At 48.7% G+C, this 24,891-nt stretch overlaps 1 protein-coding gene across 2 annotated transcripts in view; it reads right to left on the reverse strand.

Moving 5' to 3' along the window:
* The window catches only part of DAAM2 (dishevelled associated activator of morphogenesis 2), a 630,299-nt gene that overhangs the window by 164,429 nt on the left and 440,979 nt on the right, over window positions 1-24,891 (reverse strand). For both annotated transcript variants that reach the window (XM_085610233.1, XM_085610232.1), the window contains exons 13-14: window positions 22,930-23,114; window positions 16,706-17,023 (exon numbers count right to left, since the gene is read on the reverse strand). In XM_085610233.1, the coding sequence (XP_085466359.1) occupies window positions 16,706-17,023; window positions 22,930-23,114 (503 nt within the window). The remainder of the gene's footprint in view (window positions 1-16,705; window positions 17,024-22,929; window positions 23,115-24,891) is intronic.

Below are 24,891 nucleotides of genomic sequence, written 5' to 3' on the forward strand. Positions count from 1 at the left end.
AGGAAGGGAGAAGAGGACAGGGAGGGAGGAGGATAGGGCGCAATGGAGGGAAAGAAGGGAGAAGAGGACAGGGCGGGATGGAGCGAAGAGAGAAGAGGAGAGGGAGGGATTTAGTGATGGAAGGAAGAAGACGACACAGAGGGATGGAGGGAAAAGAGAATGGGACACGGAGGGATAGAGTGAAGGAAGGGTGAAGAGGAGAGGGAGGGAAGAGAGAATAGGACAGAGAGGGATGGAGGGAGGGAGGGAAGGGAGATGAGGACAGGGAGGGATGTAGGGAAGGAAGGGTGAGGAGGACAGGGAGGGATGGAGGGAAGGAAGGATGAAGAGGACAGGGAGGGATGGAGGGAAGGAAGAAGAGGACAGGGAGGGATCGAGGGAAGGAAGGAAGGAAGGAAGAAGGCGACACAGAGGGATGAGGGAAAAGAGAAGAGGACAGGGAGGGATGAGGGAAGGAAGGAAGAAGACGACACAGAGGGATGGAGGGAAAAGAGAAGAGGAGAGGGAGGGATGGAAGGGTGAAGAGGACAGGGAGGGATGGAGGGAAGAGAGAAGAGGACAGGGAGGGATTAAGGGAGGGAGGGAAGGGAGATGAGGACAGGGAGGGACGAGGGAAGGGAGAAGAGGACAGGGAGCGATGGAGGGAAGGGAGAAGAGGAGTGGGAGAGATGGAGGGAAGAAATGGATAAGAGGACAGGGAGGGATGGAGGGAAGGAAGGGAGAAGAGGACAGGGAGGGAGGGAGGGAAGGGAGAAGAGGACAGGGAGGGATGGTGTGAAGAGAGATAAGGACAGGAAGGGAAGTGAGAAGAGGGCAGGGAGGGATTGAAGGAAGGGAGAAGAGGACAGGGCGGGATGGAAGGAAGGGAGAAGAGGAGAGGGAGAAATGGAGGGAAGGGAGAAGAGGACAGGGAGGGATGGAGGGAAAAGAGAAGAGGACAGGGAGGGAAGAAGAGGACAGGGAGGGATGGAGGGAAGGGAGATGAGGACAGGGAGGGATGAAGGGAAAAGAGAAGAGGACAGGGAGGGATGGAGGAGGGAAAAAGAGGACAGGGATGGATGGAGGGAAGGGAGATGAGGACAGGGAGGGATGAAGGGAAGGTATAAAATGACAGGGAGGGATGGAGGGAAGGGAAGGAGACGAGGACAGGGAGGGATGAGGGAAGGAAAAGAAAAGAGAACAGGGAGGGATGGAGGGAAGGGAGAAGAGGACAGGGTGGGATGGAGGGGAGGAAGGAAGAAGACGACACAGAGGTGTGGAGGGAAAAGAGAAAAGGACATGGAGGGATGGAGGGAAGAAAGGGAGATGAGGACAGGGAGGGATGGAGGGAAGGGGGAAGAGGACAGGGAGGGATGGAGGGAAGGGAGAAGGGGAGAGGGGGATGGAGGGAAGGGAGACGAGGACAGGTAGTGATGGAAGGAAGGGAGAAGAGGACAGGGAGGGATGGAGGAAAGGGAGAAGAGGACAGGTAGGGATAGAGGGAAGGAAGGGTAAAGAGGACAGGGAGGGATGGAGGGAAGGGAGAAGAGGACAGGGTGGGATGGATGGAGAGAAGGAAGAGAGAAGAGGACAAGGAGGAATGGAGGGAAGGAAGGGTGAAGAGGACAGGAAGGAATGGAGGGAAGGAAGGAAGAAGACGACACAGAGGGATGGAGGGAAAAGAGAAGAGGACGGGGAGGGAAGAAGAGGACAGGGAGGGATGGAGGGAAGGGAGATGAGGACAGGGAGGGATGGAGAGAAGGTAGAAGACGACAGGGAGGGATGGAGGGAAGGGAGTGAGATGAGGACAGGGAGGGATGAGGGAAGGAAAAGAAAAGAGGACAGCAGAGGGATGGAGGGAAAAGTGAAGAGGACAGGGAGGGATGGAGGTAAGGAAGGGTGAAGAGTACAGGTAGGGATGGAGGGAAGGGAGAAGAGGACAGGGAGGAATGGAGGGAGGGATGGGAGATGAGGACAGGCAAGGATGGAGGGAAGGGAGAAGAGGACAGGGAGGGATGGAGGGAAGGGAGAAGAGGAGAGGGAGGGATAGAGGGATGGGAGACGAGGACAGGGAGGGATTGAAGGAAGGGAGAAGAGGACAGGGAGGGATGGAGGAAAGGGAGAAGCATACAGGGAGGGATGGCGGAAAGGAAGGGTGAAGAGGACAGGGAGGGATGGAGGGAAGGAAGGGTAAAGAGGACAGGGAGGGATGGAGGGAAGAGAGAAGAGGACAGGGGGATGGATGGAGGGGAGGACAGGGAGGAATGGAGGAAAGGAAGGGTGAAGAGGACAGGGAAGGATGGAAGGAAGGAAGGGTGAAGAGGAAAGGGAGGGCTGGAGGGAAGGAATGGTGAAGAGGAGATGGAGGGATGGAGGGAAGGGAGAAGAGGGCAGGGAGGGATGGAGCGAAGAGAGAAGAGGACAGGGTGGGATGGAGGGAAGAGAGAAGAGGACAGAGAGGGATGGAGTGAAGAGAGAAGAGCACAGGGAGGGATGGAGGGAAGGGAGAAGAGGGCAGGGAGGGATGGAGGGAAGTGGTGGAGGGAAGAGAGAAGAGGACAGGGGGAGATGGAGGTAAGAAATGGAGAAGAGGACAGGGAAGGATGGAGGGAAGGAAGGGAGAAGAGGACAGGGAGGGAAGAGGACAGGGCGCAATGGAGGGAAGGAAGGGAGAAGAGGACAGGGCGGGATGGAGCGAAGAGAGAAGAGGAGAGGAGAGGCAGGGATGGAGGGAAGGAAGGAAGAAGACGACACAGAGGGATGGAGGGAAAAGAGAAGAGGACAGGGAGGGATAGAGTGAAGGAAGGGTGAAGAGGAGAGGGAGGGATGGAGGGAAGAGAGAATAGGACAGAGAGGGACGGAGGGAGGGAGGGAAGGGAGATGAGGACTGGGAGGGTAGGAGGGAAGGGAGAAGAGGACAGGGAGGGCTGGAGGGAAGGAAGAGGAGGACAGGGAGGGATGGAGGGAAGGAAGGAAGAAGGCGACACAGAGGGATGAGGGAAAAGAGAAGAGGACAGGGAGGGATGAGGGAAGGAAGGAAGAAGACGACACAGAGGGATGGAGGCAAAAGAGAAGAGAAGAGGAGAGGGAGGGATGGAAGGATGAAGAGGAGAGGGAGGGATGGAGGGAAGAGAGAAGAGGACAGGGAGGGATTAAGGGAGGGAGGGAAGGGATATGAGGACAGGGAGGGATGAGGGAAGGGAGAAGAGGACAGGGAGCGATCGAGGGAAGGGAGAAGAGGAGTGGGAGAGATGGAGGGAAGAAATGGAGAAGAGGACAGGGAGTGATGGAGGGAAGGAAGGGAGAAGAGGACAGGGAGGGATGTAGGGAAGGGAGGGTGAAGAGGACAGGGAGGGATGGAGGGAAGGAAGAAGAGGACAGGGAGGGATGGAGGGAAGGAAGGAAGAAGGCGACACAGAGGGATGAGGGAAAAGAGAAGAGGACAGGGAGGGATGAGGGAAGGGAGAAGAGGGCAGGGAGCGATGGAGGGAAGGAAGGGAGACAAGGACAGGGAGGGAGGGGGTGAGGGAAGGGAGAAGAGGGCAGGGAGGGATGGAAGTAAGGGAGAAGAGGGCAGGGTGGGATGGAGGGAAGGGAGAAGAGGAGAGGAGACCGATGGAGGGAAGGGGGACGAGGACAGGGAGGGATGGTGAGAAGGGTTAAGAGGTCAGGGAGAGATGGAGGGAAGGAAGGGAGAAGAGGACAGGGAGGGATTGAGGGAAGGAAAGGAGAAGAGAACTGTGAGGTAGAGAAGGGAGATGAGGACAGGGAGGGATGGAAGGAAGGGAGAAGAGGAGAGGGAGGGATGGAGGGAAGGGAGACGAGGACAGGGAGGGATGGAGGGAAGGGTTAAGAGGTCAGGGAGAGATGGAGGGAAGGAAGGGAGAAGAGGACAGGGAGGGATGGAGGGAAGGAAGGGAGAAGAGGACTGGGAGGGAGAGAAGGGAGACGAGGACAGGTAGGGATGGAAGGATGGGAGAAGTGGACAGGTAGGGATGGGGGAAGGAAGGGAGAAGTGGACAGGAAGCAATGGAGAGAAGGAAGGGAGTAGAGGCCAGGTAGGGATGGAGGAAAGGAAGAGAAAAGAGGACAGGGAGGGTTGGAGGGAGATGAAGCCCAACGCAGACACATTCTGTTTACAGAGTGAATAGCGTATCAGGGAATGTTGAGGATAAGTGATGAAGTAGAGGGAAGGGCAGAAGGAGAGAACATTGTAGAGGGAGTGGAGGAAAAGTGAGCACCCTAGAAATGCACTGTAGTGACACACTGGCAAAGAAAAATGCCTTTGCCCAGCACTAAAAGCCTATTTTTACATATTTATACCTCACCACTAGAGCGCGCCTTGTAAGCCCGCAAGGCCGGGTGCTACTAGATAAAATAGAACACTGTACATATTGAGGTTGAAATGCTCTCACAGTAAAATAAAACCCAAAAGCTATTTCACTGACGAGGCCTTGCTCGACTTTTCCATAAGTACAGTTAAGTGGAGTTAAAATCTTAAGACCCTGTCTTTGCTCAGGAAAAGGTTAGAAAAAGCTTCAAAGTAATTTCCTGCTTAGTTTTTAAAATCTGATTTAATGGTGAAATCTGGTTTGTGATAACTCAAGCAGAAAAACAACTTTATATCAATATATGTTAGGGTGTCTGAGACAGAAATGGCTTTAAACCAGTTCTGTCACTCCCCACACTCCAGAGCTGCAACACACGTCATTGTCTGGGAGATTTAATGACTCTGGATCGAGAACAACAGCCTGGCTCTAATCCCAGGAAGGGCCAATGGGTAATAACTGCTGACTACTTAGCGATGTTTAAATATCAGGGAATGGACAGGAACATTTGGCAGAACCAATCACAGCTTTAGCACTACCTCTTTTGACTTGGAGATGCCAGGGAGTTCTTCTATTCATTCCTGGGACCTTCCCAAACATCCAGACGCCAAGGGGGACTGCAAGAAAATAGTTAGGATTAGGTGGTAGGATTTCTCCAATTACTGGCTAGTGCACAGGTTAAGTCTGGCACCTCAGCTGCCACTTCCTCAGAACATTTGTGGGCCTGGGGAGACTTCTTCTGAAGTGGAAGAAGCTGCTGGGAAAAAAAGAGTCCTGAATTTTACCTCCTGCTGGAAGTCAAGAACTCTCACAAAGACTGAAACACCCAAGGACTCTTGAATCCTGGTGCCCCCAGGGGCCGTAGCTTCTCCCAAAGGGACAAATCATTGATTTTTTTAATTACCTGCTTCAGGGACACAAAAAAATATAAGGACTCCTGACTCCAAGCAGGTTTATGTGACTAAAGAAGACTAGATCCTACAGGAGACATGGCGGGAGAGAGACATGGTTCCCAGAAACCTGCCCTGATGAGCTAGGTGCTGCAAGAATGGCCAAAAAGAGGCTTTCCCATTAGCCGAAGACTAAATCAGAAGCTAAAACCTCTGACCGTGACTACCTGCATAGTGAATCCGACTTCCGCTCCATCGCGGTCAGCCTAGTTCCCAGTCCACCTGCCAACTGTTGATTTCCCATGGTGCTTGACTTTTCTCGACACATTTTGCCTTATTTGCATTTGTATTTTTTAAGCACTCAATTTCCTGAGGGCGTCCTGGTGCTAAGTTTATAGAAACACTGATAGACCGAGACTACCAAAAGTTACACGGAGAATAACCACTTTTAGAGCCATTTTCGAAACTGCGGAAGATTAGTTTCCGCTCTTAGATCCAGAGGGGTATGCAACGGATCTACCTTCCTGCCGGATTTTCTTGGTACTTGTAGTACGTGTGCGGTGGAAGATCACAAATATTCAGGCCCATGATGGTGGAATGCCTTAAAACCAATTCATAGGTATTTAAAGTTGATACGTGTGTCTATCGTGAGCCAGTGCAGTGCCAGGAGATGAGCACAATGTGAGCCTGTTGTGGAAGGTCCAACAATAGCCATGCAGCACTAGCTGAAGTCACTGTAATAAAGAGGATAGTACACCCAGAAATGTGCATTTAAATAGCCTTATTGAGACCGTATTATAGCTTGTATGACAGGACTATGGACCTATTCTGGAATGCAAGGGACGATTTTCCTTAAAACCTTCAAGTATTGAGAAATAGGAGGATATCATCTCATTGATATGTGGAAGAAAGGCAGATCTCATCTGCAATCACCCTTGGTGTCCTTGTTGGTCACACGGGGGTCAGAAAATAGCCAAGACCACCCCGCCACCAGGTATCAGTATAATAATCCATATTTGTAAAGCACAAACATATACCCCTAAAGGTTTCAAGGTGCTGGAGGCCGTCGGGGAGATTAAGTGAGCTATTGCCCAGAGTCACATGGTGCTGAGCTGAGCTGCCACCGGGTATCAAACCGTGAGCCCTGTGCGCCGGAGTCAGCCCCTCTGGCCGCTGTGCCACACCTCCCACTCTATCAGTGCAGTAAGAGGCAGATTCCTTTCCCATAATCACAACCTTCGTTTTGTTGAATTATAATTTTAAATAGATTTCGGCCATCTACTCTACCACTGCCTTCAACCCCTGGAGGAAATGAGTCCTGACCCTTCTGTAGCTCCATCCTGGCTCAGGATTGGGCATCCTCTGCCTGGTGGTTCTCATGGATTAGATGTGCTGGGAATCCACACACACATTAAAGAGGGAGGCACTTAAGGAAGATCCCTGTGCGACTCCACACTGTAAGCCCCAGCCTGGAAGAAATGATTGGAGATATTTCAGCGCAGAGCTCCCTATACCTGCCTTCAACTTCAAAAATGAATATCTCCAGTTGCTCTTAACCTGTTTTTATGATCTTGGTATATCTTTTCACATTCAATTTTTCTCAGTTTTTCTAAATTGAGTGTCAAGTGCGTGTGTTCAGTGAGTGTGGGGCATATATATGGTAATAGGACTCTGCGTGATGCACGTCTGAGTATTACGGCCAGTTGGAGCCATAGTGGATGCCCCTGGTTTAGCTTGGCACAAAATGATGCAGCTTCCCTAAACATTGGAAATGGATTGACTGCATTCCAGTGCCTGGAGGGTGGAGTCCCCGACAGTGAAGCAAAGAAGAAGGAAGACAGGGCTCCCCTTAGGAACTCAATGGGGGCCCGAGTTAGCAAAGAGCTGACGATGAGATCTTCCAGCACACACACTGCCGTGCGGTGGATGGGATGGTAAGAGGTGAGGCTGCAGTTTTTGTGGTTTCTAGGCAGGGCCTGCCCTTTAGTTTGTCTTTGATTACTGTTTCAGGAAGACTGAAAACCATCTACTTGGATCTAAAACTTCTCTGTGCCCTAGTATTGCATACTTCCCCTTGCAGCCAGCATCACTGATGTCTGGGGTTGTATTATACAAAGTACCCAGGGTTGCAACGGGCAATTGTGCCCACTTTATGCACCCTTGGGGCACTTTGGTATTACAGAAGGGGCCGCAGATGCTTGAGTGGCCCCTCTGTCATAGCGATAGCGCTGGCACACGTGTAGCGCCAGCGCTATTATCAGCGGGTGTTGCCTCATTTGCATGGGGTGTGGCCCCATGCAAATGAGGGAATCTCATTGCTTCTGCGCCAGTGCCGTATTATGGACGTGGGCGCAAAGGTAAAGAAGCTGTCAGGAGGTGCGTTGACAGTGTGCCACCTGGGAGGGGGTGAAGATGGTCCTATGGACCCCCTAGACATCCCCTTGCAGGCGGGTGCAGTCACTCACTGTGCCTGCCTGCAAGGGGAGCTCTCACCCCCCTAAAAGTAGAGGGAGGTTGCCGCCTGCACAGAGAAACAGATCAGATGCTTCAAAGCTGCTCCGTATCTCACTTGAATGCACTGCTCTGGGGGCAGCACGAGTTTGCGGCTTCCCTGGGGGCAGGGCATTCAATCTAATATGGCGCACTCTCCTTGCTAGTGCCAAGGGCACCTTTTGAAAGGTGCGCCCTGCACTAACAAGGGAAATGTGCGGCATTGTATAGCTTGGCCTCTGCAGTGAGAGCCATCACCTTGCACATAAGCTGTGGTTAAGGAACAGCCCTAAAATGGCATTTGAAAAAGAAACAACTCAAACCACTTCTGAAACCTAAGACGGTGAACCCACATCCCTGTCTGGAGCATGAGAATAAGCCCCCTTGGGTCCACTTCCAAGTTCTTCATGACCAAAGAAGGGAATCCTCTGCAGAGTACTCAAAGGACTGCTGTGTGACCAGGGATGGTGTCTGCATGACAGTCGGTCTCCCAGAGGTAAGTGGGTATCACCTGAAGTCTACGTGGCTTGATGAGGAGCTGAGGGCCTGCCTAGAACCTAGAAGCCTGCCTGCCTTGCCAGAGAAAGGAAGGTGTGTGCCTGGACATGCAAGAGGAGAGACTGTCCCGGAGCAGAAGTCTATAATCATGCTGGCATGGTGGAACGACCGGAGAAAGAGCGACTCTACGTGAGTGCATCCAGGCGCGACCGGTGTGTGTAAGGGTCTCACAGTCTCCGTGTGCTGTTTGTTAGGAACTGCACCAGCTCTTCTTAAAGTGACAGTCTTCATGTGTGAAGAGCAGCCTGCCATGGAATTGGAACATGGGTGCTACTGCTGCCAAAGTTGGGGTCACGGTTGCATCTGAGGCGGGAGCACTGATGGGCCCAGAGGCCTCAACTGCGGATGGACAGTGCATTGCCGCATCTCTTGGTTGAGTTCTGAGTTCTTTCCCCCACACACTACATCCCTTAGAAGCATTTCACTGCTCGCCCTCGCTATCCTGAGAGTCAAGTGCGGAAAGGGAGAACACGGCCCAGCTTGCAGAGCCATTGTAGGACAGAGCCCAGGACACCAGCGGCAAATCCCACCAACCACCATGGTGGGGTCACAGGAACCCTTGTCTGCCCTGTGACCACCGAATGGGGTCTGACGAAACATACTCCACACATACCCTTCACAGCTACGCTGTTTATAAATGACTTACTAGTTGTCTGTATGAACTAACTTTCCCTCAACTGTTTAGTTAGTAACAGTGAAGAGTGACCAATTTAGAAAGTAAATCTGCACAGCAACTAAAAAATAATTAATTGAAGAAAGCTCAAAAGTTAATTAATTACACATTCTGTAAGTCAGAGGATTGCAGAAATAACTGTCCATGCGTACCCTGCATTTCTGAAATGGTGACTCTGCAGCTATTTCCACCCACATCCACTGCACTGCATACATTTGAGGGGGTTATTCACAAAAGTATTCTTGGCCCTAAAATGCCTCATTTACAACTATGAGGAATTTACAAAGTGATTACTGGTAGGCATAAATGCATTTACTGCTGTATATGTCTCAGCCACAAGTGCAGCAAAATCCGAAATCGCAAATCCCACTCTGGGAGGGGTTAAAGGGGGGGGGGGGGGAGAGGGGGAACGGGGATTAGTTTACCCATATATGTTTATGGGGATTCCCAAACTCCGATTCAACCCCTTTCCACTCGGGAAATTGTTAGATATGGGTGGAAAGGGAATGGATCATTTTTATGTGGGAAGAAAAAATATGCATTTGCATAGCAGGTTCCATTCACCCCCACAGAAATCTACAAAATGTAGAATTCCAAAAGCAGGAAGACGACCCTTCCCTGGCACAGCTTTCCAGGAGTACTACTGGGATTTCTGTGAATTGAAAAAAAAATACAATTGTATATTTTGGTACAGATAGAAATTTCCTCACGTTGTTTTACGTTTCTTTTGGTGAATCAATCGCAGCGCTGTTAGTGCGTTTCCCCTTGGATGCTGTTTCTTGTGAGGGCGCGCATGCGTTGAAAGCCCATGGTGATGCTGTTGTATCTCGTGCACGCAACACATTTGTTCAAGATCCAGAAAAACTATATTCGCCTTGTTACAGTACTTACTCATTTCGGTATTCACAGAAGTTAGTAGTCCTAACTTTAGGAGTCCTAAATGCCTTCTGTGAATACCGAAAGTCTTAAAATTAGGATTTTTCTCAGTTTAGGAGTCCTAAAGTTAGGACTCCTAACTTTACTACTACTGAACTGAGAAAAATCCTAATTTTAAGGCTTTCGGTAGTCACAGAAGGCATTTAGGAGTCCTAAAGTTAGGAGTCCTAACTTTACTACTACTACACTGAGAAAAATCCTGATTTTAAGGCTTTTGGTATTCACAGAAGGCATTTAGGAGTCCTAAAGTTAGGAGTCCTAACTTTACTACTACTAAATTGAGAAAAATCCTAATTTTAAGACTTTCAGTACTCAAAGAAGGCATTTAGGAGTCCTAAAGTTAGGAGTCCTAACTATACTACTACTAAACTGAGAAAAATCCTAACTTTAAGATTTTCGGTATTCACAGAAGGCATTTAGGAGTCCTAAAGTTAGGACTCCTAACTTCTGTGAATACCGAAATGAGTAAGTGCCTTCTGTGAATACCAAAATAAGTAAGTGCCTTCTGTGAATACCAAAATGGTAGTAAGTTTAGGATTTTGTCTTAAGTTAGTTCTGTGAATCGGGCCCTGAAAATTTAGGAATCACAATATGTGATTTCAATGTTTTGTGAAGCAGCCCATATGGGATGATTCACAAAAGCATTTATAAGTACGGGAAGTAGTACCCTTTTACATGGTCTTTCATGCGTCGTGAATCAGCTCCACAATTAGAAGTTTCTGGGCTAATTCACAGAGGCAGGAGTACTGCTTTATGCACTCTAAACTGCATTTGTAAATACAGTGGCGGCCGGCATGACTCGTGGGTGGCACGTTGGGGATAGGTACAGGGGGTGAGGTGGGGCGTGGGGGTGCGAGGTTGCGCAAAGTAAAACAAAAAAATACAAACATAAATTATACACTTACCTTACCGCCGGGTCCCACGTCTCTGCTCCTTGCTCCTGCTCTCCCCGTGGGACAGGAAGCCAGGAAGAACAGCCAGGCTCCTCTGACCAATCAAAACGCTGCAATACAGCGTTGTGATTGGTAAGCACCAGCGTTGTGATTGGTTTTGAGCGTCCTGGTCCGACGCTCAACCAGGGAATGGGGGCCTGGGCTTGTTCTCCATGCAGGCTGTAATGTAGCCTGCATGGAGAACGGGGAAAGTGCGTATGACTGGTTTGGGCAGCCCGGGACGGCCGGCCAAGCACTCATGCTCACATAGGGAGTGCAAACCACTCCTCCCCTGCCCTGCTCCGTGAGCAGAGCAGCCCCAGCAAAGGAAACATAAAATGACAAAAACTCAAAGTTATTGTCATTTTATATTTCCTTTCCTTTACACTGCTCAAAAGCAGTGGGGCGACGCTCCCCCGCCATAGCGTAGGAGCTGCCACTGTGTAAATAGGGCCCATTAGGCCCATCTGAGTTCTAGTTAAAGATTATGAAAACAACCTCTTGTTTAACCAGTGGTGGTTACAACAATAAAAATATTGTGGGACGCTACGGCACCAAACTCACCATATACTGCTCCTCCGGAGCGCGCCTCTCTCCCGATCGGCGTCCACGAGCAGGAAAGGGAAGGACTTCCTTCCTGCTCAGTGGACACCAATACTCAGAGCTCATTTTGAGGTTGGGGGCCTGTGCCAGCAACCCCCGTCTGTTTCACAACCAGGGCATATCTGGGTGTGCACTGTGCATGTCGGGTTGGCCATAGCACTGGAGCCGGCCAACCCGACATGCGCACTGCCAGGGTGAAAAATGCTGACTGCAGGGTGAACAGCGCTGACTTCAGTAAGAACACTGACAGCTGGGTGAACAACGCTGACTGCAGGGTGAACAACGCTGATTGCAGGGTGAACAATGCTGACTGCAGGGTGAACAACGCTGAGTGCAGGGTGAACAACGCTGATTGCAGGGTGAACAACACTGACTGCAGGGTGAACAACAAAGAGGGCTGGCTGAACAACACTGACTGCAGGGTGAACAACGCTGACTGCAGGGTGAACAACACTGACTGCAGGGTGAACAACGCTGAGTGCGGGATGAACAACGCTGACTGAGGGTGAACAACGCTGACTGCAGGGTGAACAACGCTGAGTGCGGGATGAACAACGCTGACTGCAGGGCGAACAACAATGAGGGCAGGGTGAACAACACTGACTGCAAGGTGAACAACCCTGAGTGCGGGGTGAACAACGCTGACTGCAGGGTGAACAACACTGAGTGCTGGGAGAACAACGCTGACTGCAGGGTGAACAACGCTGACTGCAGGGTGAACAACGCTGAGTGCAGGGTGAACAACACTGAGTGCAGGGTGAGCAACACTGAGTGCGGGGTGAACAACGCTGACTGCAGGATGAACAACGCTGACTGCAGGGTGAACAACGCTGAGTGCAGGGTGAATAACGCTGACTGCAGGGTGAACAACGCTGAGTGCAGGGTGAATAACGCTGACTGCAGGGTGAACATTAAGCTCAGGGCGAACAACACTGACTGCAGGGTGAACAACGCTGAGTGCGGGATGAACAACGCTGACTGCAGGGTGAACAACACTGACTGCAGGGTGAACAACCCTGAGTGCGGGGTTAACAACGCTGACTGCAGGGTGAACAACGCTGACTGAAGGGTGAACGCTGACTGCAGGGTGAACACTGAGGGCAGGGTGAACAACCCTGAGTGCGGGGTGAACAACGCTGACTGCAGGGTGAACAGCGCTGACTGCAGGGTGAACAACGCTGAGTGCAGGGTGAACAACGCTGAGTGCAGGGTGAACAACGCTGAGTGCAGGGTGAACAACGCTGACTGCAGGGTGAACAACGCTGACTGCAGGGTGAACATTAAGCTCAGGGCGAACAACACTGACTGTAGGGTGAACAACGCTGAGTGCGGGATGAACAACGCTGACTGCAGGGTGAACAACACTGACTGCAGGGTGAACAACCCTGAGTGCGGGGCGAACAACGCTGACTGCAGGGTGAACAACGCTGACTGCAGGGTGAACAACCCTGAGTGCGGGGTGAACAACGCTGACTGCAGGGTGAACAACGCTGACTGCAGGGTGAAGAAAAATGACTGCAGGGTGAACAACACTGCAGGGTGAACAACACTGACTGCAGGGTGAACAACGCTGACTGCAGGGTGAACAACGCTGAGTGCAGGGTGAATAACGCTGACTGCAGGGTGAACAACACCACAGGGTGAACAACACTGCAGGGTGAACAACACTGAGGGCAGGGCGAACAACAATGACTGCAGGGTGAACAGCGTTGAGAGCAGGGTGAACAACGCTGACTGCAGGGTGAGCAACGCTAAGTGCAGGGTGAACAACACTGAATGCAGAATGAACACTGACTACAGAATAAACAACACTGACTGAAGAATGACCAATGCTGACTGCAGGGTGAAAAACACTGAGTGCAGAATAAACAACACTGACTGCAGGAAGAACACAACTAAGTACTATTTCGGACTCGCTGTCTTCAGGTCAGGGACATGCTGCTGGGGGGCTACTATCTCTGTGCTACCTGGTGCTTTACGTTAGGTGCTTTATCCACCCTGAAGCCTTTTCTTTAGGCTGCACTCTTCCCTCTCCTTTGATGCTACCTATATATAGCACCCCTTACTGCTCACTAGCACTGCTCCCCTCTTGCCACAAACAAGCCCTGCACCCTTCAGGAGGAAAGCAGAGAAGTCACTGCAGTGTCTGTGATTGCACCAAAAGTGACTGCCCCTTATTGACTGAGACTGGCCTGCTCACCTCAGCAGTGTCGTCATGGGCGACCCTACGCTCATCATTGTCGTGTCACTGTATCATGATTGATGCACACCCTGCAATGATGCATGGCTGGAGGGGTCTTGCTTTGTTGTGTCGTATCTCTCTGTGTGCTGGTTCTTACGTAGAAGCAAAATACTCTGCCTGAGGTATCATGGTGCGTTGCCTGCAACAGTCAAGTGCCCGTTGGGCATTCATTTTCCCTGCTACAGTGTCCTTCCCATGCTAGTGCTACCGGTTTCTGCTAGGGGCTAAGGGGAGGGGCACAAGCCACACAGTTGTGTGGACATATGGTGTTAGACCTGTCAACCTAGGGGTGGTCTTCCCCCAAACGTTTTGCCAATTTACCGCCATTTTTTGCTGGATTATTGCCTTTGTACTCTATGCACTTTACCACTGCTAACCAATAGGCTCACTGCCCTAAACATGGTTTGATTGGCATACACCTAACTGGCATATTTACTTATAAGTCCCTTGTAAAATCGTACACCATATACCCAGGGACGGTAAGTTAAATGGGTCTGCAGCACTTATTGCGCCGCCCACTGAAGTAGCCCTCCAAACATGTCCCAGGTCTGCCATTGCACCCTGAATGCAGTGTCCCGGTGCCATGTCGACTTGGCATTTAAACCCTCTTGCTAAGAGTTAAATTCCACTTTTATTACATATAAATCACCCCTAAGGTTAGCGCTAAGTAGGAGTGCTGTGTAATTAAAAGGTTGGAAATGTACTTTTAAGATTTACTTGTCCTAGTAGTGAAAAACTCCCAAATTTGTTTTTCAGCACTGTGCGGCCTACCCCTCCCAAAGGATAGCATTGAGGATATATTATTACATTTAATAAGCTGTAATTCCTAATTGAGAGAAGGTAGATATATCATGTTTGGTACCTATGAAATTGTAATGCTAATCCCTCTTTAATGGTAAAGTCCGATTTCTCATTACAATTTTGAAAATGCTACTTTTAAAACGTAAGCATTTTCCTACCCTCAACCTTTTGTGCCTGCAGTCTTTTTTGGGTCACATAACTGGGTGTAGCTGACAGTTAGACTTTGTGAATCCCTCCCAGACAACCACACAATAGAGGGATTAGGTGTGCCTCTATGGGCCATTTGCTGGCAAGATGGGGGTGGAGCAGAGCACTGAATAGTCGGTGCTCTGCCTTTACACAAAGGGCTTAATGACCCTGTATTGTCATTGGAGCCAGCTTGGAGCCAGGGGAGCCAGGAAATTCCACTCACTCCAAAGAACCTTTCTAGAAGCTTCTCCCACTTTCCAGTTGAAGGGCACCAGGGTGTAAAAATAAGACCTTCAGACCCACTCTTTAGTTCACTATTGGACTTGCGAAAGGAATCTCAGAGGACTGCCTGCTGCGGTGGCCAGCTATGCACTATAACAGACTGCTGCATTACTTGGAAGGACTGCTTTGCTGACTGGTGCCTGCCTTGAACCCTCAGAGGCCCTCCCTGCTGTTGAGCCCTGCATTTACACCTGCACCCAGGACTACCAGAAGTGACTCCAAGGTCTAGTTTGCTGGCATCCTATTCAGAGCCACAGGGATATAACAGGGTCCCACCATCCTGAACCCCCACCTGGACCCTGCCTGAGTAAGTCCTGAACCACCAAGAGGTGTGCCACCAGTCCTGGATCCTTGATTGTGGTACTGAGGGTGGCCAGATGGCCATTTTACAAAACTGAGGACAAAATTTGGCCAAAAGGGCTCTGAGAACCAGGAAGAAACCAGGACCAACCTGCTCGCTTATCTGCCCGAGGTGCATCGCCGGTCGGATTAACTTGCAGCTTCTCCGGCTAAGTTCTTATCTGCAGCAGCAAATCCATTTCAGCAGTCCTTTGCCAAAGGGCTATTCGACCTCGTGGAATTGTATTCAGCTACAACCTTCTGCCTCGTCTAGCTGGTTTTTTCAACTTCTTTTTCGGCGACTAAGTCCAAACGTAGAAACCTTCACTGCAGCTTCATTCCAAGAACATCCGATGATGGCTATCCATCCTCGGACATCTCCAGCAGCCTTCCCCCGCTGAACTTTGCCTTCTCAGACACTTTTCTTCAGACATTTTTCCAAGTTCGAAGGTAAGCGCTGACCAGGCCCAATACCCTTTTTGTATCCGAAATGTACTACATTGCGGTTGACCTTAACTTTCAACTTTAATCTGGTCTCACACAACAAGATGCCTGCGGTTGGCGCTTTGATATTTTGGGCGCTATTTTGAACTTTAAAAAGTCATACCTTTGGTTCCACTAATTGGACTTTTGTAATTTTCGTGTCAAACAATTTATTAAAATGTACTTTATTTTTCTTAATTGGTGTGGGATTTTTCTTGTGTTGCGTTTTCCCGTTATTACTGCTTATGTGCTGCATAAACACTTTACACATTGCTTCTAAGTTCAGCCTGACTATGAATAGTTTGCAACCAAAATTGAGGTCGCAAACCATTGAGCAGTTACAACTCCTCCAAGAAGGTGGTTATTGATTCACAAAAAAGGGGTCCCTTTGGGAATTAGGTTATCAGCCTCAGGGGAAGTAAGTGATATCAATCAGGCAGGCCGTTCTACAGCCCCCTGCAAGTGATGTTACATATCTACCTCACAGCACATAAGTCAGTTTACAAAACCAGATCCCATTATCAAAAAGCCAGTGAGCAATTTGTGACCACTTTTTGCAAATAGAATGTTAGTACATGAGGCCCGAGGAAACATGTGAAAAGTCACTGAACTGTTGAGAGCACTACTATATATATATATATATATATATATATATATATATATACGCAAATGGAAATGCCCTTAACGCAGTCACAGATTAATCAGTTATAAAACCAGTGCAAAATCTGACGTAAATTCAAGGCGTAGGTGCTTCCTTTATGAAGACATAACTGACATGCGTAAATTCAGAGGATCAGACAATATTTTTAGTTTTTATAGTGAGGTGAAAAAGCTTTCGCCTCAAAGCTATTATAAACAATAATCCAGGAGGAAGTTGGTTTGCTTTTCCATCAGCAACGACCCACATAGCCAAGGCTTGTCCAGAGAATGCCACCTTTAAAACAATCACACAGACACCAAAGACCCCCTGTGTAACTTACCTCATTCAACTTGGACCAGTTGAAAGATTTCAGAGGGTGAGACGGCTGTGGGATGGACTTCTTCCGCAAGCTTGTTCCACCGCCAAATGTGGTCAGAGTGGGTGGAGCTGGCGTACCCATGCTGAAGAAGGGCGGGGCTCCTGGCGGTGGGGGCGGGCCACCTGGTGGCGGCGGTGGAGGGGGAGGGGGAGGGTAGCAGGAGAATGGAAGTGGAGGGGGTGGGGGTGGCATGCTGTCGGACATCAGGGGAGGCAAGGAAAAGGGGCCACCGGGTGGAGGTGGAGGTGGTAGTGGAGCGAAGGATATACTGCCACCATTCTGAAAATAGAAACAAGAAAGCATTAATTTTAATGTAGAAAACACTCAGAGACATGCAATGGCCAATTACAGGAAAGGTTGACACTCCTTAGCGATTAACCGGCTTTACTGTACAGACGTGCTACTCATAATGGACACAGCCAGTGGTCGCTGGGCAGCAATGGGCATTGGTACTGTCATTTGTCACAGAGGTCCCTGGGCCACCAGTAGTGTGGCAATACAATAGGATAACCAACTTAGGAGCATATTATCAAGCACGGCGTTAAAATTATCGCCGCTTTAACGGCAGAAAACTGCTGCTAAAGTGGCCATAATGGGCTTGATAATATGCCGCAGAGAATTCCAATAGAAGCCCATGTTGACACCAGAACATGGGCTTCTATGGGAATTCTCAAGGGCATATTATCAAGCCCATTATCGCCGCTTATCTTATCGCCGATAATTTTAACGCCGTTTCTTGATAATATGCCCCTTACTTTTTCAATCCCTTGACTCTACAAGGGGAGTAGAGTTGAGCAGTCAGAAAAAGCGTGACAGTAATTAACACTCACAAAACTCAGTTTATAGTTAGTGCTATAATATCAAAGAAAAATAGGACGTTTGTTTACGGATAAGCAAAAAGGGTATCGGAATAAGATGACCCCAATACAATCTAACAGAAATATGGTGTGCTCAGCAATGTTTACAGAAATATTATCCCACTGACGTTAATGATATAAAATCTACACCCCAAGGAGCGACATTTTTGTAAATAGTGTTTTGCCTACAATATTTATGTCAGATGATATGTTTGTTATATATATGCTGACATATGACCACAAAAAGACCACACATTTCTACAATACCCAATGGAAACCAGAGGTTTCTAGCACCTTCCGCGGCCAAGATATGACAATAGACATTGCTCCTGCTTTTCTGTGCTAGGCACTGTCATTTCTGATTTCAGCTGGCTCTGCCATTGGAAACCTTTGACCCAGTGTCCCTACAACCTCAGGACCCAAGGGTTGCAGTAATGGTGGCTGAACCCTATTTAGGGCGGGCTGCAACCCATTGCCGATTGTCCTTGCCTGGGTTCTGTCCGGCATGCCGAGCACGGCAGAGGGAGGCGGGGAACACAAACAATATCCCGGATGTGCAGGAAGAAAACTCTCTAAAAATCAGGGTCCTTGTTAGTATGCTTTCAGGAAATATCCTCTTCTTTGGGGGTTTGTTTATAAAAAGCATAATACAATGCCAGGAGGGCCAAGAAACATGGCCATCCACTCGGCATTCACCTCTGATGAAAGTGCATCTGCAAATTTGGCAGATTCCTCTTTGTCATAGAAATGGAACGCTACCCCGACACACACTGGCCAGATAATGCACCCGCCGAGGCTAACGGTAACTAACCATGGCGTGGTTCCACAGGCCTTTGCGGACTACTATAGGTAGCTATACGCTCTTGGGATAGGCCCACGCACAGCGGAATTGGAGAGTTTTCCGCAAGATCTCCCCAAAAACCATTTGCCAAAGTCAGAACGCATTTTATTGAAGGCGGAAATAGGACAGAGTGAGCTGACCACAGCACTAATGGAGCTGCAGTCAGGAAGGACACAGGGACCCAGCGGATTTCCGGGAGAGTTCTTTAAACAATTTGCATCCCTCTTGATACAGCCCATCGTGGAGATGTTAGTGGAGTTGTTGGAGACAGAAATGCTACCCTCTACTTCCGCACTGCAGACGTAGTAGTTACATACAAACCCGGTCGACCAACGGCATTGTGTTCTTCATACCCCCCAAACTTCTCTCATTAATATTGAGGTCAAAGTTATTGCCCAGGTGCTGGCTGTCCATCTACAGAAGGTCTGGTACACCGAGAGCCACGTGGCATTATTCCAGAGAGATCTATGCAGCACAATATCCGTCACCTACACAACGCTTCGGCTCACCCACGTTGTGTGTCGGGACAGTTGGCACTCTTAGTGGTCGATCTCGAGAAGGGATTTGACTCAGTGGACTGGGACTACGTGTTTAAGATACTTAAACAGCTCAACTTTGGGACAAAGTTGCTGGTCTACGTTTGCTTTCTCTACAATGACCTGTGGGCGCGAGTCCTCATAGGAGGGTGCTATCTGAGACATCCACAGTGGGCAGTGGAATGAGGTAGGGATGCCCGCTCTCACCTTTGCTCTGTGCCGCTGCGATAGAGCCCCTTGCAGAGTGGATCAGAGTGGACATACTCCTGCAGGGGTGTGAGTGGGCCTCTGGGGGTGCAGACAGAGTGTCACTACATGCAGACGCTCCATCACCCTTCCTCAGACAGCAGCGGGAGTCTGGCCTCCGTGCCTTACAACTGCTTTAGACTTCGGGAAATGTACAGCTTGCGGCCAAACTTAACCAAATCTGTGGTATACCCGGTGAACCCAAAGGGATGATTTTAAAATAGGGCCATCCGATCTGACGGTAGCTTTAGATGGGTTCTGATATCTTGGGATATATGTTGCTAGCCACCAATCGCATTCTTGTGAGGACAACATTGCCCCACAAGCGAAAAGACTGCAGAGCGACCTTGCCTTCTCGTCCCCTCTTCCATGATCACTGGTGGAGCAGGCAGCTATCTTCAATATAGGCTTATCGCCACTGCTGCTGTGTCAGTTACAAACTATCCATACTTTTTCTCACTCGCCTTTTTTCCATTTTTGTTGGCAGGATTGGTTACATTCGTGGCTCTGCCTAAGTGATGTAAATCTACTGATGATGGTGAAATAGGCGCTGTGGATAAGGGGGGCATACTACTGCGTGGCGGTGGCACATCTGATCATCGTGAGTGACTGGCTGTGTGAATTCCAAAAGGATCCCAGTTTTGGACAGAAAATGGGAGAAATAGACACCAGATCCATTTAGAACGCAGAGTAGAGGTCTCACTCACCACTGGCCACAGCTATCGACATCCGACTGTGGAGCGAGACATGAAGAAGTATACGCTGGCGGAATCGACTAACTAGAGAAACAGCGCTTTGGGAGGGGACTGCTTTGGGTGATGACAGACCCTTCAGGGCTTCCCAAAGGTGGGATATAATCGGTATCAACAATCTGGTACATGTCACATCTGGTAATACTATATGCTCCTTTGAACATCCTTAGACTGCGTTCGATATGCGTGAGCAGCACTTCTATAAAACTTGCGCCTAACTTACTCGGATCAGGAACTTTGTTGACCTTTCTGATTTCAACCTGTTGAAGGCAAAGCTCCTCCTGGGGATCATAAAATCTCTAGACTGTATCGCTTGTTGATCATTCACACTCGACACCGTTGACTCTCTGAAGAGAGTGGGAACGAGACATCGGTGCTCTCTCCGACGATTAATGCAGATGGCCAAGATGGCACCACACTAGGTTGCAATTACCCCAGAGTACCAGCTAATTTGATTTAAAGCACTACATATATTACAAGCCACAAATTATGGACATGCCAATTGACTCTCCAGAATGAGTAAGATGTGGGGATCCTGTTGGTTACAGGGGACACAGCTTGATGCGCTGTTGCAAGGGAGCTCTCTTCTGGAATCAGGCGAGGACCAAGCTGGCAGAGGGGGTCAACTTGCAGATCGAGAGGACCTTGAGAAGGATGGGGCTGAGGGCAGCGGTATAGACAAAAACACAACAAAATGGCAAGTGTAGTCGCGTGTGATGAATTTACTACAATATGTGATGAATGCACTGGCATGCAATGGCTACTGTGTTGTAAAATGTCAATAAAAGTGTTTTATATTAAACAAAATCCCCGCGAGGCACGCAGGGATAGCACAATTGAGTGGGTTGTCCTCGATCGGGATGAGGGAGGATCCTGCCTCAGATATTCTAGCTTTATCTATCCTTAATGCCAGCGACCAGGTGTATCTCTTGACGTGCATGCGCATGCATCCTTGCAGGAGAAGGACGCACATCATCGAAGATGGACGCCATTTTAAGGAGCATGCGTCTGCTACCACTCGTTGATCGAGCAACGTTCACCACAAGTGAGGTGGAGAAGAGAAACAATGTAAAGTGCAGCGCACCACTGGCGCGTGGTGTAGATACGCATGGACTTTGCTCCTGTTGACGCAATGCCACAAAGCGTGGCAGGCCACTCTCTGCGGTGGCTGAAATGCTGTCATCGAGTGGGGAAAACTGCACCATAAATGTAAAGTTTAATGGGCCCACCCAAACCTGCACATGCCTTCCAAATATATACCTTGGACTCAGAGCCGGCTCCGCCTCCTGCGCAGCATTTTTATTATCTTTCCTTAAACTATCAAATCTCACCACACTGTTTTCCCTCCATGCCGCAGACTTTGCAGCAGCTCATTGTAAGAGTTCAGGGGTCACAGTGCAGACACTTAGAACAATGAAACGTCTAGTCTCTGCGCTCAAACTGTAGCAGATGCTGTTAACAAGTGCAGGCACCAGCAGGAGGCTAATGTACGCGGGGGTCAAATTTCCAAACTTTAAGTACAATGTACACTCACGAAGGCAGCAAGAATTACATATGTTATAGTAAGGCAGACCGATTTCTTGAATTAATAAAGTGTGTAACCGTATACGTAAACGAGCAAACCATGTAGCCAGATGAGAAATAATGTGATATACATGTTGGACAGATAACAAGCAGAAAGAAACTAAAGATATACGGAATTGTGCACACTGAGGATCCTTGTGCAGTTAGGCAAGGGGAGGTTGCCATATTGGATGGTACGATACACTTTAATGGCCTTGTAGGCGCAAACATTGAACTTAAAACAATTCGGTGTTAATGTTTTGGCTCTAAAATTATAAATGCATGAGCAGAGCCTTCCTCAGGGCAAGGGACAAGTGCCTATTTCATACACGGATATCATCTTAACCAGTGTCATGGGAGTCTAGTTGGCGTATCTATCTCCCAGCTGTACTTGTTCCAATGAAGTCTGCATTAAGGTAAAGATCATTTTTCAATTGACTTGTCCTCTTGCAGTGGAAAAGCATGACATGAGGCTACCCACAGATCATCAGAAGAACATAGGGGCATATGTATCAAACGATTTTGTATTCGCAAACTCTGCGAATCGCAAAAAAACAGCGTTTGCGAATGCAAAAACGCAAAATTAGATGTATGAGGCATTTCAGCCTCGCAATCTTCAGGAATCGCTAATTTTGCGATTTCTTAAGTTTGCGTAAGCATTTAAGAAATCGCAAATTGCGATTTCTTAAATGCAATGTAACACGCACCCAAGTTGTGCGATTTCTCCTTAAGAAATCGCAAATTACCACCAACTTCAAGTTGGTGGGAATTTGCAATTTCTTTGAAATATGCACTTTTTTGCATATCTCAAAGTGCCATGTGGCGCACATACATGCCCTTAGGGCATGTATGTGCGCCATATGTGCACACACCCTTGCACCTTTGAAAATATTCTCAATTTACGATTAGCAAATAGCGATTCGCAAATTGAGAAGGACTTCCCATTCATTGCTATGGGTCTCCTGGCCCATAGGAATGAATGGGAAGGTATTCCTTAATTGCGATTTCGCAATTTGCTAATCGCAATTAAGGAATTTTAAGAATTCGCAATATTTGTGCGAATTTTTAGATACATCCCGTTTTGCAATTCTCAAGTAGCGATTCTCAAAAAATCGCTATTTGAGAATCGCAAATGGAGATGTTGATACATATGCTCCATAGTTTCATCTGACACTAAGTGCATGCTGCTTGTGAAGTGGGGCAGTGTACAAGTGCAGATATGGAATGTGTGCGTTCTTACTGAGACAGCGCGCCCCCTTTGGTGCTGACAATCAGCAGCCCCAGTCTGGAGCCTGGTGCTGATTGGCTGACAGACCCCCATTCCTCAGCACTCATGAAGCCTCCTGGGTTTACCCTGGACATGGAGGGAGGCAGAGAGAAGCCGTCCTACCGAGAGCTCGCTGAGCTGGGCCATGAGGTCGGCCATCTGCTCCCGGGCCTGGCGCAGCTCCAGGGACTCCTTCTGCAGCTTGTCTTTCATTTTATTCAGTGTTTTCATCATGTCATCTTTTTCCTGCGTTTTCGTTTCGCATTCCCTCTCCTTCCTTTCCAGCCGACACGTGAGTTCCATGTGTTCTAGGAGGGAAAACACACAACAGTTCTTACATACAATGTATCATGTGTGGGCGTCTCCGACTGAATAACCTAAGGATTCCCAAATATAGCCCGGAAATAAGGGACAATTGAGTATATGTATATCCATGTATGGAGAATCGGTTTACACATTGGAAAAATCAATTCACCTGTGACACAAATTCAGCTCGCTGCTTCCCATTGATGGCAAATTAGGCTAAGAGCAACACCCTAGAAAATACACATTATGCAGGCGTATCCTGTATGTTGTACACCTCAGATCGCAATTTTAAGAAACAGCACTAGCCACGGCCAACTGCATAGTGTGTCAATCAGTCCTCTAACACTTCTGGCAGAACCAATAACAAAGTTATAACACAGAGAGGTCACCTACGGTCCAAACTCCATTATGCACACGTTATCTACAACACAGTGTTTCAGCATAAAAGCATGTAGTTTGTAAGACCTTCACCAGGACACATATGCATTTTAACCATAGTAGAAACGAGTATAATCACTACTCCCCACTATCCTGGCGTACCACCTTACTACTACAGCCACTCTTCATGTAACCCTCTGCTCCTTTCCACCCGAGGTTGCTCCAACAGACGTTTTTGTGCCTTATTGACATTTTTCCTAAACCTTCTGTCTTATAGTTCTGCCATATGCCTAGTTTCCTAAACCTTTTGCCTCCTTCGGTTTCCTCCCCACGACATTTAGCTGCTGAATTCTCCTTTTCATCTCTGTTCTTTTTCCTCTATGCACCATATTGTGACTGAATTGCACTGATTAATACCTGGTACTATGCAAGAGCCTAATCCAACCCTCCTCTTGCTCTCTTGTACGGCTCGTTGACACCTATTCGGCTGAACTGTGCTTTACCGTAAACCACCGGCTCAAATTCAGCACTGGCCCCAACTCTTCAACTTCACTCAGCCCCAGGCCAATGAATATGTGTTAGATACGAGACACTGAGGGCCAGTCATCACATTCTGCAGGGGGCCCAACATTTGCATTATGCCATTTTTAGTCCTCCACCACTCGCTGCTCGGCTGGAGAGAGCATCGGTCGGAAACTATGGAAGTGGCAGGGATCTGAACTGACATGACCCTCCCAGCAGCGTTCATTGCCCAAGCGGCTCATCCAATGACTGATGGCGACTACTGGCAACCATCTGACTTTCAGTTAAGTCAGTCAAGACGCAACCTTGCTCGTGTGTACCGTGTGCAAATCAGCGTCCAAGACATCGACACAGAAGCCAGTGTCATGGTAAGGATTTTGGGTGAGCCCTGGGCAAGGCTTATTTTAGGGGCCCCTGTCTGGAAACACTTGAAGTTAATTACCCATTCTCTGCGAATTCAAGCGCCTTGAAGCCAAACAATCTTTAATAATACCTTAAAGGTTGAGATGGAGAAATAGACACACGTGGAACAGAGAGACGTTTGACAGTGTCAGGGGGCCCTTTAGAAGGTAGGGGCCCAGACAAATGCCCACTTCGCCCATGCCTTAAAACGTCTCTGATGGAAGGTTGCTTTGGCATCTAATTATGTATTTAATTATATTTTGTGGTAGATACCAATATCCTTAAAGTAACCCTGACACATCTTGCCTTTTCTGAACCCGCCTTTGGATTCCACTTGTGTCTGAGGCCTGTGTAACTAGTTGCTTGTGCATGAATGGTAAACCTTGCTTAGCAATGTAAGGAAGGCCCCTTACCTAATGACGTGCACAGGACGTCATGTCTGAGTGCACACGTGTAACACGCCAGGTACATGAGAGT

Source organism: Triturus cristatus, chromosome 6, assembly GCF_964204655.1.
Source record: "Triturus cristatus chromosome 6, aTriCri1.1, whole genome shotgun sequence".
Classification (NCBI taxonomy): domain Eukaryota; kingdom Metazoa; phylum Chordata; class Amphibia; order Caudata; family Salamandridae; genus Triturus; species Triturus cristatus.